At 41.5% G+C, this 15,202-nt stretch overlaps 1 protein-coding gene across 1 annotated transcript in view; it reads right to left on the reverse strand.

The window, feature by feature from the left end:
* Positions 1-15,202, reverse strand: part of ARHGEF26 (Rho guanine nucleotide exchange factor 26) — a 109,566-nt gene that overhangs the window by 13,622 nt on the left and 80,742 nt on the right. Inside the window, exon 10 of the mRNA XM_006754877.1 lies at positions 13,733-13,887. Coding sequence (XP_006754940.1) covers positions 13,733-13,887 — 155 coding nt within the window. The remainder of the gene's footprint in view (positions 1-13,732; positions 13,888-15,202) is intronic.

Consider the following 15,202-nt stretch of genomic DNA (forward strand, 5'->3'; position numbering starts at 1 on the left):
ACAATACATTTAAGTATAGTCTAGGAACAATGTCAAATGGCTTCCTTACTTAATAAACACAAATGTATGAACTTAGGGAAATTAAAAGAAAAGTCCCTATACTAGGAATTCCAGAGCAAGCCATTTGCTCAAGATCTCTCAGAATTTCTTTTATTCAGCGCTGGACAGCTGCCTATCAACTACTCCCTTGTACTCTCCTTGAAAACTATATCTTCTCTAAAATTTAGCTTGATAGAGTGTTCCCTCAAAAAACAGCAAACACGGTTATTATATATCAAAGCAAAATACTGCCCTCTGACAAGCCTTTTGTTGCTAGGGCAATAATCTGTATTAACTGAAAGCTCACACGGCAAGATCACCCCCAAAGCTCTCCCGGAACTAACAGCCTACAGAGCAAAGCCGTACTCAGAATATACAACAGTACTGGTCATATCAAAATGAGGTTTATTAAAGCTCACAGTTTTTATAAAAGGAGGAGAGAGATGATACACTTTACAAACTAAGATGTGTGTTTAAAAGACCATGTTTACCAGAAACAAAGCAGTCAGTGTTTGGAAGAGCAGAAAAAGTTTATCATGTGTGTCCAGATATCTCGGACATGGATTTAACAGCCCAGGACTCAACATAAAACAAACAAACAAGCAAAAGCAAAACCTCAACAAGAGAAACACCAAGAGGAGAAAGGCTTCCTGGTTATGGCCCTCTCTCTGCAACTCCTAGTTACTCTGGATCCAACTCACAAGTTAAAAAATACTACCCCCATTAGTCAAAGGCACGCAATTTCCAGTTAAAATAACTTGCTGCAGACAGAAAATTCCAACCACCCCAACGCCGTGTGCCTGGGTGGTTAGGTAGTGCCTTATACAATGACACTGAACAGATAGTCTTTGCATTTCCAAAGAAATAGGAGGCAAAGAAATGTACATGATATAAAGCAATGGCAAGATCACCCCCAAAGCTCTCCCAGAACTAACAGCCTACGGGTCTGTAAAGCCATACTCAGAATATACAACAGTACTGGTCATACCAAAATGAGGTTTATTAAAGCTCACAATTTTTATAAAAGGAGGAAAGAGATGATACACTTTACAAGCAACTAAGATTGTGTGTTTAAAAGACCATGTTTACCAGAAACAAAGCAGTCAGTGTTTGGAAGAGCAGAAAAAGTTTATCATGTGTGTCCAGATATCTCGGACATGGATTTAACAGCCCAGGACTCAACATAAAACAAACAAACAAGCAAAAGCAAAACCTCAACAAGAGAAACACCAAGAGGAGAAAGGCTTCCTGGTTATGGCCCTCTCTCTGCAACTCCTAGTTACTCTGGATCCAACTCACAAGTTAAAAAATACTACCCCCATTAGTCAAAGGCACGCAATTTCCAGTTAAAATAACTTGCTGCAGACAGAAAATTCCAACCACCCCAACGCCGTGTGCCTGGGTGGTTAGGTAGTGCCTTATACAATGACACTGAACAGATAGTCTTTGCATTTCCAAAGAAATAGGAGGCAAAGAAATGTACATGATATAAAGCAATTATTCAAGATGACTCACATTCCAAAAAGTCTTTAGCATGAAGTGGTTTTACCTGTTGGGTAGTCCCCACTAGAAACCAAGACCAAGAGTTTACAGGAAACGAATGTAAACTAATACGAATAAACTACCTAAATCTTTTCTCTTTTTTTTGTCTCTTAAGTTTTAGAGTTTCTAATTACCCCAGTGTTTGCCCAAATACAAACAACAGTAGCTATTGTGTTTCATGGGTGCTTTGAATCTTTGTCTTTGAGGGTAATTAGAGACAGAAGAAGGAGATAAATTATAATAGAATGTTTTTAATTGTTCTCTTCAGCGATAAGAACTACAAGACCATTAAGAGCGAGGGTGACCGCTGACCCAGTGTATGGCTGTGAGTTTTTCTCAAATATCCAGATTGGGTGATGAGCTACGCCACTTTATTCATAGCTTTGAGAGTTCACCTCCAGGTGACAGTTTCTACACATCTGCACATCTGTGTCTTTGAAGAGGCCTTATAAGGAACTATCCCACTGTTTTGACTTTTGAGTCCAAAATAGGAAGCAGGAAATGTTTGCCTTTTTAAAAAAAAAAAAAAATTGATTCAATAGCAATCATCCAATAACATCATTTTATCTGGACCTGTAAACTTCATCATCTCATAATAAATACCATTTACAACTTCACTACTCTTTTAATAAATTTAATATAAAAAGAACTTGCTTTCATTTAACAGTAGCAACTTCTTTATCCTTCTCAGCGATTATTCAAACCCAATAAAACAAATATGGAAAAGCATCTCACTCTTGCTAGCCTGTTCACTGCTCATGCTCCCTCACACACATGCACTTCATCTCCTAAAGGTTCAAAAGTAACTGCATTTCCTCTCTCCAAACCTGCTAAATACTGAACTGCCTCCTCCTCATGTCAGTCAGCACCCACTATCGCTCTCGTGCTGATACAGAGGATAACATATGTGTTAGAATACGTGCTTAAGCAGAAAGAAGGGGGGGAAGGGGGAATATAGCCAGAGGCAGCTATTTCCGACCCGATTCCCTCCTCTGCTTCCTCGCTCCTGTCCAGTAAGTAGAAAGCAGGCGAAGCTGGGCTGGGGAAGAAGCCCCTTTCCGGAGGGAAGCTGCTGCTAATGAGACTTCCCCATGTTTGTCTCCAGCGCTTAGCAAACATATGGTTTACATAGTCTCTGAAACAATTTGGACCACGAATGAGGAAGTTAAATTGCTCAGAAAAAGGCAAATGGAAAAACCACCTTCCCTCGCAGGGAGAAGTTTATATGTAGACTTCCTCTGATTGTCCTATACGTGCTCCAAGTTTACCAGCTGCTCATCAAGGCTGGCTGCTTTGTGCAAGCCGGGGCTCTATCAGGTGCAGCGATCAAGTCTATATAAGTCTGTTGCTCTGTGGCATAAACAATGATGGGTTTCCCGGTTAAACCCTGCTTCAAGTCCAGCAACCTTTGTTGACAACCTTTTCTTGTCTTTTTTTTTTTTAACAAGATAAAGAACGATCCATACAGAACAGGATATGGTGGTAAATACATACCCCAATTAGGCTTCCCTCAGGAAGGCCTTCTTTTGTTAAGCAGATCAGATAGTTTTCGGTTCTACTAAATTCCACCTAACAGCACAGGTTGAAAAATGATACACCTCACAGTGAACAGTGGCTTTCTTAAACCGAGGATTATGGAGCACTTTTATTCTCCTGTCCCATATACATTTCTATAAAGGCTAGAATGATCTACAACGGGGATATATTTATTACTTTTAAATTAGGACAACATTGAAAACTGCATAAACATGTATTTTAAAACACTAAAAACTACATACACACATATATACACACACACATATATACACACACATATATATATACACATACACACACATATATACATACACATACACACACACACACAACAGGGAGTATAGGATGATAGCCCCAACCTCAGGACAGGAGTTACTCTGGGAAGAGGGAGGAAGGAGATGGAATAATGGTAAAAGGATTTCAGGTTTACCTGTGGTATTATACCAGGTTTTTGTTCAAAAAGCAGAGATCTGATAAATACGAAAAGAAGTTAGTATCTGTCAAATATAAATGATAGGTATGTTAGTATTTGACAATTTCCTGTTCGTTTGAAGTATTTCACAATTCAAGGTACAAATAAATTTTAAAATAACAAATGCATAGATGTGAAAGACTACCATCACTCCAGGTGTCTGTTGATGCCGATGGGTATAGCTTAAGCCACTATTGGACAATGGCATTGTTCCCCCGTACAAACAACTGATTATTTGCAGATGAAATTCAGTAAAATCGTTGTGTTAAAAAGAGGCTCTTCTATACATAAATGACACTCCAAAAATATAACAGAAGAAGCACTCTTATAATTGTCACAAGACACATAAAATATTTAGGATTAAACTTAACCAGTTCCTGCTATATAAAGACAGCCTTCAACTACTATGCTTCAGAAAACGGCGTGAAAAAATAAGATTGATATTATAAAGGTATCAATTCTTCCTGATAAGAATGGGCCTTATGACATAGTAAAAACAGATTGTAAAGCTACTCTAATTCAAAGACTGGGACTGGGCATGAGCAAAATAGAACAGTGTGCTCACACCTGGGAATTTAGTACATAACATAGGTGGCATTTCAAATCTGGAGGAATTGATGGGTTAGTCAACAAATAATCAGGACATCTGGAGGAAATGTCTGGAAAATATAAAAGTCTGGATCCCAATCTCACTCCGTAAACCAAGGTATTTCCTTGGACCCAGATTTGGGTCCATAAACATCATAAAGAAGGCGTGGCACAGAACAGGTCCTCCTGTGGGGCTCGGACCCACCTGGGCCTGCCTTAGATCGGGGAGGTGCTTTCAGACATGCAAACACCTCAGGGGAAGTTTCCACCTTAACATGCATTAGCCAACATCGTAAGTACATAATCAGGATGACCGAGAATGGGAAATAGGTTAGTTGACCAAGACATAGCCAGGAATATGCAAGGAAAGATGGGAGTGGGGACATGAGGGAAGGGTAGACTGCAACCTCCTGCTATCAGCCCTAATTGTGACTTGTCTCACATTAGAAATATCAATGATGAGAGATGTTTTGGCTGCCTCCTGCACGCCCCACACTGGGGATTGAGCCCACACCCAGGCATGTGCCCTGACTTGGAATCAAACCGTGATCTCCTGGTTCACGGATTGACACTCAACCACTGATCCCTGCTGGCCAGTGGTAGTGATTATTTTTTACCTATTCAGCAGCTTCCTTTCCACAGGCTTTCTATCAAGCATTCCCACGGCTTCCTTATCATAAAAAAACTTTTATTTGAATCTGCTGGTGTTGAGACAAAGGTCCCCTCAGTGAGCAGCTGCCTGCGTCTTCAACTGTCTCAGCCCCTGGGCATACATGCCAGTGAAATCGCCCCCCAAGGTCAGTGTGGCCCAACACCCACCGAATCCAATGACCTGGGTTTCACCACCATTCTTGACATCTACACTATCTGATGATGTTGAGCACCTGTGACCTCCTGAAATTCCACCTTCCTCTTCTAAGGCCTCTGTGACATTTCCAAGTCATCCTTCCTTGGGGTCATTCTCCAAGGTCCTCTCCTAGGCCCTCCGGCTTTTCTCTCGGGGATTTATAACGGCTCTGCCCTTCTCCCAGCACACTGATTCAGGAAGCACATGGGGTTTTATAAGGATCAAAGGCCAGTCTTCCTACTTCCCTTCAAGGCATGTGTGATATTTCTTCCTCTGCGGAATTCAGCTTGTTTCTCTTCTCTAAAAACATGACTTATAAATCCTCATATTTGATCTTGTGCTTAACCGGAATAAAAATACCCTAGTTCAACATTTCTGGGTTGGAGAATATTGGACTACACAAAAACTTATTTTGCGTTAACAGATCGAAACACTTTTTTGAATGACTGATGTTAATTTCAATTTTAAAGGGTGGTGTTAAATTTTTGGTGGAAATAACATACAATGTTAAAGTAATAACTATAGCATAACAGTTAAGAGTACAGACTTGATTTGGAATGTCTGTAAAAATCCCACTTCTATCACTCACTCCGTGGTCTGATCCTCTCTGTTTTCAGTTTTCTCATCTGTAAAATGGGGATAATAACACCTATCTCTTTGGGTTGTTGTGAAGATTCTTTATCTTACTGCCTGTAAAAATCTTATAATCATGCCTGGCTCACAGCCAGTAAATGTCAGCTATTAAACTGGGAAAAGGTATAATTAGAGCTACCATAAATACTTCTGTTGAGAAATTAATAATTTGTCAAGTGCTCCAACCAGCAAAACAAGGCATGATATTTATCTAGAAGCTGATTTCAAGCAGCCTTACTTGCCCAGCTCCTCAAAATAATTCTGAAGACTAACAAACATGCCACATGCTTCCTGGTTCATTGTCAAGAAGATAATGAATGGTGGAGATGAAGATCACATTCATTGGTGAGATAAGGATCAGCTGTTACTCTCTGTCACCAAAAAGGATGGCCAGTGACCCACAACAGGACCAACAGAAGCGCCGATTCCTGTCACCACTGAGCTCCAGATTCCACAGCCTGGGACCTTCCCAGCTGCCCACAGGATGCCCCGAACCCACGGTCCTTGACAAAGAGCAGGCGGACAGGTATGAGGGGCTGCTGGCACCCCACAGAAGTGTTCTCCCAGCATAACGAACACTAAACTCTGAAGAGCAAGCATGCAGCTTCTTCAATGGGTAACAAAGTTATTCCAAAGCACCACATTCCCATTTAAGTTTACTTCTACCGACTTCTTCGAATGAAAGGGGGAAATATACTGAATTCACTTTTTCAGCCACAAAAAAGGGATGAGGGATGTTGTGAGGGATTTTGCAGGAAAATCACTGCCACCAAAGTGTACCCTATTCATATCAATTAAGAGAAAAATAAATCAATGGTTGTCCTTCACTCACTTGCCATCTGACATGAGTTCCTGATGAGGAGGGAGAGGCATGGATCTAAATGCATTTGTTCCTAAGGCCGTATTTCAGAGGCCACACATCCAGGCCTGCCCCCAGAGTACACCACAACCTTCAGATGTAGAAATGGCTACAGGTTTCAAACCATTTTTTAACCAATCAAATAATTTAATTTTTAGCATAAGAAACATAATACTAAGAATAATGACACCCAGCATGTATCAGTCACTTGGCAGAGACTATTCACTACATTAAAATTTTATGTGCATTATCTCATTTAATTCTCAAGGAAATTTCATGAAGATGAATTATTACACCCATTTTACAGATGAGAATACTGAGCCTCTGAGAGACTGAGAGTAATATGCCCAAGGTCACATGGCCAGGATTGGAGCCCAATTCTGTCTGATTCCAGACACTGATATTGTGCTTCTAGGTCACGGCAGCTTTCAACATTGAATGGCAACTTCAATTCTTCTTACAGATTAGAGGACAAAATACCCTTACTACTCATCACATAGAGGAATCAAGGGGCATTGGGGAGGCCAGAGAAAAAGAGGGGGAGGGAAAGGAAATGGGGCTCTCACTTCTCCCCCACCCCATCTCAGCATCTTAAATTTAGAAACCAGTATCACATGGTCAGAAACAGCCAAGTATTACGTTGCAGGAATAAAAGCACTTTGAGTCGGTCTTACTGCCTTTCTTTATCCAAGATACTCTTAAAGTTAATTTCCTGAGGAAGGAGTTTATTCTGCAGAGGAAGAGAGACAGTGTGAGGTGACTCCAGCTTTCTATAATGGGAAAGGCTTCAAGTGGAAAAACTCAAAGTGGGGCTGAACCAGGGAGCGTGCACAACTTCCAGCCATGGGGGCACTCAAACTACTTGGGAAAATGCAAGTGGTAACTTAAACCCCTGAACTTGTGATAATGACCTGGTCATATCCTATTACAGAATATCCTTTTGTTTAACCCCCAAGAATTTATAATGTGCCGCAAACTTCAAGTTCTATCAATACACACAGTATTTATGGAACAGGAACCAGGAAGTGGGAACCTACTGTCTTCAATGTCTGCAGGAAGGAAACACGATGAAAAGGAAACTATTCCTTACACTCCGGCTAAAGGCAGAGGAAAGCTCACAAATGCAATCTGATGCTGGTTCTGATTTCCTCCTACAACCTGTGCCACTATAAAATACTCACGGAACACAAACTTGCTTTGGAAAAAGTGTCTATCAAAACAGACAACAAAAAAAAGGTGCGAGCCCTAGCCGGTTTGGCTCAGTGGATAGAGCATTGGCCTGTGGACTGAAGGGTCCCAGGTTCGATTACGGCCAAGGGCACCTGCCCAAGCTGTGGGCTCGATCCCCAGTAGAGGGCGTGCAGGAGGCAGCTGATCAATGATTCTCTCTCTCTCTCTCTCTCCCTCTCCCCTCCTCTCTAAAATCAATAAAGAAATATATATTTTTTTAAAAAGCTGCGAGTTTCTACGATGTTTTTCCCAATGACATTATAGTAAAGGGAACAGTGAAAATATTGTACAAAAATGAAGTCAAGAAGTAATGAACATAGCCCGGCCAGTGTAGCTCAGTGGTTGAGCATCGACCTATGAACCAGGAGGTCACGGCTCGATTCCCAGTCTGGGCACATACCCAGGTTGCAGGCTCGATCCCCAGTAAGGGGTGTACAGGAGGCAACTGATTCTCTCTCATCATTGATGCTTCTAGCTGCCTCTCCCTTCCTCTCTGAAATCAATAAAACAAATTTTTTTAAAGAAGTAACGAACAAAGAAATGTAGAGAGGAAGCTCTAAAGTCAGAGACACATGAGAATCCTGGCTTTGCTGAGAGACCTTGACAAAGATGCTGTGTCTCTGCCTCGGTATTCTCCCCTGTAAAAGGAAAAGAACATGAGGCTGCCGTGATAACTCAGTGTCGCCTATGCACTCTGCGCTCAGTGCCTGGCATAGTGCACATGCTTAATAACACGGGTTCTTATCATCATTATCACAATTACCACTACTCCCCATGTAACTGCAGGGAACATCACAAAACATCGTGGCTAAATCATGTATGGGTAGAGAACTCAGGACAAGAAAACAAACCCGGAAATAATTACTTTTACTGTTACAGGTGACAAGAACAGACTAGAGCTCAGCATTCTTTTGGTGGTGTGCCCCAACACCCAGACCACACCCACCTATCTGCTCCAGATGTGCTGAAGGGCACATCTGGGCTGGCGGCAGGAAAAGGCACTAACACGGAGACACATGACTCCCAGCTGGAAGACTACCACCAGCCAAAAGGAAGCGGGTCCTAAATCTCCAATCACTTCTGTCTCCCTGGAAACCAATACTTCCCAACCCCATCTATCCTACAGGCACAGCGTTGGTTCTTTCAAAGAGTCTCCCATTTCCCAAACTACTCAAATGTAATTGGTGTTCTGCGGAGAAGAGCTTTTCCCAGCTGTGGCTGGAACTGTTATCTAATCAGCTGTCAGCCTCCCCTGCTTCTTGTCCATCAAGTCCCAGCGTGCCAGCCCCAGGGGACGCATCGTGGCTGAACCAAAACAGTCATGATTCTCCTGCTCCCCTTTATCATGTGCTGGCTCTCCCTGCCTCCCTTATAACAAGTCCTGGGACCCAAAACCAACCCATGAGATTCACGCCGTCTTCTGGGGACTGTCTGGGAAAGGTTTTCCTGGGCTGAAAAATAAGAAAGCCACCTGCACAGAGCCCTGGTTCAGCCTGATTTTCACCCTAGCCTCCCTCCTATGGCCGAATGAAATCATGATGCCTGCAGGAGCTCTCGCAAGCGTGAGGACATGTGAGCAGAGCACAGAGCAGCTGAAGGATGGAAACGGGCTGGGTTACAAGTGACCACCAGGCCGGGACTGACCACCCTCAGGCTTCATGTCTGAAGAGGTTAATACCTTTAGTGTCTGAGCCACTGTTATTTGGGAATTCTGTTACATGCAGCCAAAAGCTTTCTAAGTGGTCTAATAGTGAATCTCCCAAAGAAGAATGAAGTTTTCCAAACTCACCCAACTTCTTATTGTGTGTGTGTGTGTGTGTGTGTGTGTGTGTGTGTGCGCGCGCGCACATGTGATAGTTCAACATTTTTATTGGTTAACCCTTTCGATGAGTATACTTTTACTTGCAGCTCAAAATATTAGTTGTACAAATATTTGGTATATTACAGTAGTACAAAATAAAGCAAACAAACAACAACAAAAAACTTCCTTTTTAGAGCACCGTTTTGCAAATACAGTCTTAACAATCTGGTTGTATTCCATAGGTAAAACTCTAGAGGAGATAAGAAGCCACGTGATAAACCAAGCTCCAGATTGTTTTTGCAAAAATTAATTTGAAATTTCACTTAAAAATGAATATATAATGGAGCAGAATACAAGAACCACATGTCTTTTAAAAATAAAAGAAATTTCAGCCTGGCTGGTATGGCTCAGTGAGCGTCGACCTATGAATGAGGAGGTCATGGTTCGATTCCCAGTCAGGGCACATGCCTGGGTTGGGGGCTCGATTCCCAATGGGGTGCATATGGGAAGCAGCATCTCTCATCATTGATGTTTCTACCGCTCCCTCTTCCCTCCTCTCTGAAATCACTAAGAAAATATTTTTTAAAAAGATTACTGCAATGTCAGGTCTGGTCGATTTTCACACTTTCACTAACTACACTAAAGGCAACACTGGTGGACTGCTAGGGCAGTGGTCGGCAAACCGCGGCCAGCGAGCCACATGCGGTTCTTTGGCTCCTTGAGTGTGGCTCTTCCTAAGCTTTAGGAGTACCCTAATTAAGTTAATAACAATGTACCTACCTATATAGTTTAAGTTCAAAAAATTTGGCTCTCAAAAGAAATTTCAATTGTTGTACTGTTGATATTTGGCTCTGTTGACTAATGATTAGTTTGCCGACCACTGCTCTAGGGCAGTGGTTCTCACCTGGAGGCAATCCGCCCCCCAGGAACATACAACAATGTCTGGAAATATTCTGGGGTGTCACACGTGGAAGGAAAGTGCTGCTACACACAGAGGGTAGAGAGCAGGAAGCTGCTGTAACACCCCACCAGTACAGGGCAGTCCCGCAACACAGAGCCCTCAGGTCTCTGTCCTGCTGGGTTGGAAATTCTACTCCCAAAGTTCCCAGGTAAATCTGTGATGAAAGCTGCAATGGCCAAAAGTTTCACTTTCTCATCCAAACAAACTGATCCTTTTGAAATGCGGTGGAAGAGACTATTCCTGTAGTGACTCACAAACAGCCCAAAGCAAATAGAAATTTTAAACTTCCTTTTAATATTCTTTAAAAAAAAAAAAAAAAGAAAGAAAGCAAAAATTCCTGTCCTAGGAGACAGCCCGTGGTCACGGACCGTTCTGCAAGCACTAGCAGTAATATGGTCTCTGCACCACGGAGGTGGCCACACACCCCAGCCATCTGCTCAGCAGAAGCCACCTGCCAGGCGGGGAGGAGGAGGACAGGTAGCTCTCCTCCACAGCTCTCTCTGCCGGGAGCCCAGGAGCCTCCCTGCCGCTGAAACCACTGGAGACCCAGCAGCTGAGCTCCTGACTGAACCCTGGAATTATAATGAGGCAGGGATGGTGGAAAGGCCTGCAGAGCTGGCACAGGTAGCTCTCCTTATCTGCACCTCGTGGCCAAGCCCACACTATCCCCCTGGTCCAAGCCCATCCTATCTCCTTCGCTGCTGCCTCTGGCATGCGGAGCATTTGCAGTTGCCTCCTTGAAGCTGCAGAGTAAATAGGGCTGTGCATACTGCACATTTTTAACCAAGCCTGTTTATCGAGCCCCTGTTCTTCTTGTCACTCTCACCACCTATTCAGGTCATAAACAACTTGAGCCTCCCAATGCCATTCTCTGGGTCAAGGGCACCTTAGAAAGATGAAGAGCTCATTGCAAGGGTAAGGAAATCTAGTTTCGGGAAAGGCCAAGTGAGCCACTCCGGTTGCCCTCTCCACTGGAACTGTATGTTTTGCTCTTCCTTTTACAACACTACCATCTCAAACATACCCGAGCAAATACATGTGGGAGAGCTAGGAAAGCAACATTAAATGTAATGGCAAAACCTCCTGTGGAGAGAAACGTATGCTGCTAAGTAGAACTGCATACACCTTAATTCCAACTTTCAAAAGTCTGTATTTATTGGGTCGTTGTATGCAAGTTCAAGAATAAAAGCTGTACTATACTGGCTTAAAACCCCTTAATGGTTTCATCAAGTCACCAAAGACATCATACTCAAGACTACTACATTGTATTTAAAATTGGTTTGGTATACTTTATCATTAAAATAAAAAGTTTAGGTAAAGCTTTTGGTCCCTTGAGACAGAACAAATATTTCAACAGCTGGAAGATGTTAAAAGTCAAGAGTTCGGGCATGTGAAGAGTCATCTATATAATTACTCTTCCCTAAAAACAAAACATCTCGACGGTCGCCAAAAAAACATGCTATCTCATAGGAAACCAACAAAACATAAGAACACAAATTATAATGTTTCTTCAATCTTTTATTTATAAACTTTACTTAGCTACTAGAACTATTTAAACTGCCCCAAGGTACGATAAATCATTTCTTCTTAAAGATACGGGAACACTATTTTCCTAAGTAAGAAAAATAATCATCAGCATCTTTATATATTTATCATAGATGTATTATGGGTTTTTAGGGTAGACCACTCAAAGTTTTCATTTCAGCTAGATTTCCAAGCAGCTAAAAGCATTCATAACACAGTCTGACTAAAAGGAACAAAAAGCAAAGCTCAACCTCTCTTTCTTTCTTTTTTTTTTTAACTTATTTTTTATTGAATTTATTGGGGTGACACTGGTTATTAAAATTGTATAGGTATCAGGCATACAATTCTACAATACATACCTGTACATTATATTGTGAGTTCCCTACCCCAAGTCTTCTTTCACCACCATTTATTTCCCCTATACCTTCTTCTGCCTCCCCCACCCTATTTTTCCTCTGGTAATCATCATACTGCTATCTGTGTCCATGAGTCTTTTTTTTTTTCTTCACTTAATCCCTTCACCCATCTCACCCCCAACCCGCTTTGTCTGACAGCTGTCAGTCTGTTCTCTATATCCATGAGTCTGTCTCTACTTTGTTAAGTTTATTTTTTACATTAGACTCCGCACATAGGTGAAATGGTATGGTACTTGTCTCTCTCTGCATGGTCAGTTTCACTTAGCATAATGCTCTCCAGGGTAGTTTGAATATTTCAGCTAAAATGTCAGCTATTCAGAAGTAGGATTTAAATAAATATTTCTGACAAATGTAAACATTTATTTTACATATTCCTAGAAGCCTGTTTCCATGATTCTTTTCACCTTGTCTAAACTGTACCCCATGAAGCACCCCTACTTCTATTCTATGCCAATAATTCTGCCCACTTGCTTGCCTTCATATGTGGAAATAACACACCACAAATTTATGGTTTTTTTAAGTTCACATTCTGGGAACGATGGAATGTTTATGAAGGACCAGCAGGAAAATATTTTACAATCCTACATACCCTGAGTATAGTTAATGAAGAATGTTCCCGCCAATTCTTTGCGGGAGGAGCTAAGGGGAGTGAGTGTGTGTATGCATGTGGGTATGTGTGTGTAGTGGGGACAGATAGAACAAATACTGTAAAAAAAGAAAAAAAAGAGTCCTTTCTGGTTATCTCCCCAGAGCAGGATATGAACACACAACCAGAAGTCTCAAGTCAGAGGCATAAACACGCTGCCAACAGACGGATTTACTTTCTATTCCCTTAAGGAGAGAGTATTAGAGTCTCGCCAGCATCTTCCCAGTCACGGGGAAACGTTTTAGACCAACAATCATTACGAGCAGTGGATTTTAGATTAAGGTACAAGGAGCACTAGACTTGCACTCTAGCTCCTTATCCACCAGAGGAAAGGCTCAACGGAGAAGAAATTTGAAAAATGCTCATTCGGCATAATTAGAGTGTTGCCTCCCCACAGATATGAGAACTCAAAGACACAGATGAATAAAATGCTTACAACAGTGGCTCTGCACACCGCAAAAGACTCAAGTCTTAGCAGGTAATTTAAAGAAAAGGAAGCACAGACGCTCCTGTGAGTCCCCGTGTAAAAACTATACACCTCACATCTCAAGCTTTGAAAGGACCATCACCTTCAACAAGCATCTGAATTGCGGATCTTGGAACCCGGATACACAGCAAGCGACACAAAGGCTGCTTACCTCTTCTTCTTGGTGATGATGAGCACGTCGTTAAAAAGAAAGAAGTAGACTTGCTGTTTGGACGTCCTTTTTGAGAAAAGCACCGTGTCCTCCACATAGGCTGTCAGCTCGCCTCTCTTCACCAGCCACCGGGAAGAGGAGACCAGAGGGAAAGGCTACAAACAGAGAAGAACTCAGTACCAAGGCCAAAGGAGAGAGCGTCTAAGATGACGGGGATTAAAACATAAAACTTACGTGCAAACACAGTATGCACAGTACGGCATGCATCATTCTTTCATAGACACATTATAACAAAATATAGTAACTAGAGAAGTACAGTAATTCTCCAATAGAAAGTGAGCAACAATTTATTTTCCAATATAAAAACAATTAACTTGACTACACATAACTAAAACTCAATGAGAAAATGTTATTGGGTCAACCAGAAAGGATTATATTACCCTTCCATGAACTCTCAGCTGAAAAAGATCAAGAAGGGAGTCACTGAACACTGAAAGGCCTCAAAATGAAATCTGTAAGTATCAACTGCAGTTACTTTAAATATAAATATCACAAACCAGAATCTAAACATACAGGAAAATGAAGATAACTGTAGCTAACAAGAGCCCAATATAAAAGCCTGCATTCCTTTATGAACTGAGTAGACTTCATTCAAAAGGAAAAAAAAATCCTCTTAAATGTATGATTTGTCAGCCGATTATTTACTTAGCCATCTTCTGAAGAACACCTGTTCTTAAATGTATGGTAGTTTTCCCCATGGAAGTTCATCCCTGAAAGCAACATGCCATTTTTCTGGCTGGGGAAAATGAGGTTTTCCCAAAATAATCCATCTTAATCTCATAGAAAAGGCTGGATACAAGAAATTACATAGTTTTTTAAAAATTCAGTTTCCAGTTTCCGACTGGAAAACTCTCAAAACCACAGGATAATCCTTACCCTTGAGAGCTCTTTTTTTTTTTAAGTTACCAGAAATGCTTACTGTCAAAAATTTGATTTAAAAAACTGCATCCATAAAATAAGCAGAAGTTCTTAGACACACAAAACATAACTGTAGTAGCTCAGTGCACCCAAATGTCATCCTTTTCAGGGAATAATGATTAAAAATAGCTAAAGGAAATTGAGGATATTAGGGAGGAAATAAGAAAGCTAAGAGGATTTCTTTTTTTCTCTTCTTTTATTTATTTTTTTACTTTATAAAGAACTTTTATAAGCAGGTTGCTCATCAGTTATGTACTGTTTTCCTGAAGATTTAAAAAGGAAGAGGAAACATTATGTCTGACCTCAAACTTTCCAAACTTGCCATTAAGGGAGTTCATATTTTCCAGACCCAAATCTCAAATTAGACAATTATCCAACAGGAATGGCTGAAACTTAAAAGACGGACAGACAAAGATGGCTGAGACCACTCTGGGGAACCCCACCAGCACACAAGAGGTCACCGCAAAGAACTGTGTGTCAGGTTTGGTCCTG

The sequence above is a fragment of the Myotis davidii genome, unplaced genomic scaffold (assembly GCF_000327345.1).
Source record: "Myotis davidii unplaced genomic scaffold, ASM32734v1 scaffold153, whole genome shotgun sequence".
In the NCBI taxonomy this organism is placed as follows: Eukaryota; Metazoa; Chordata; class Mammalia; order Chiroptera; family Vespertilionidae; genus Myotis; species Myotis davidii.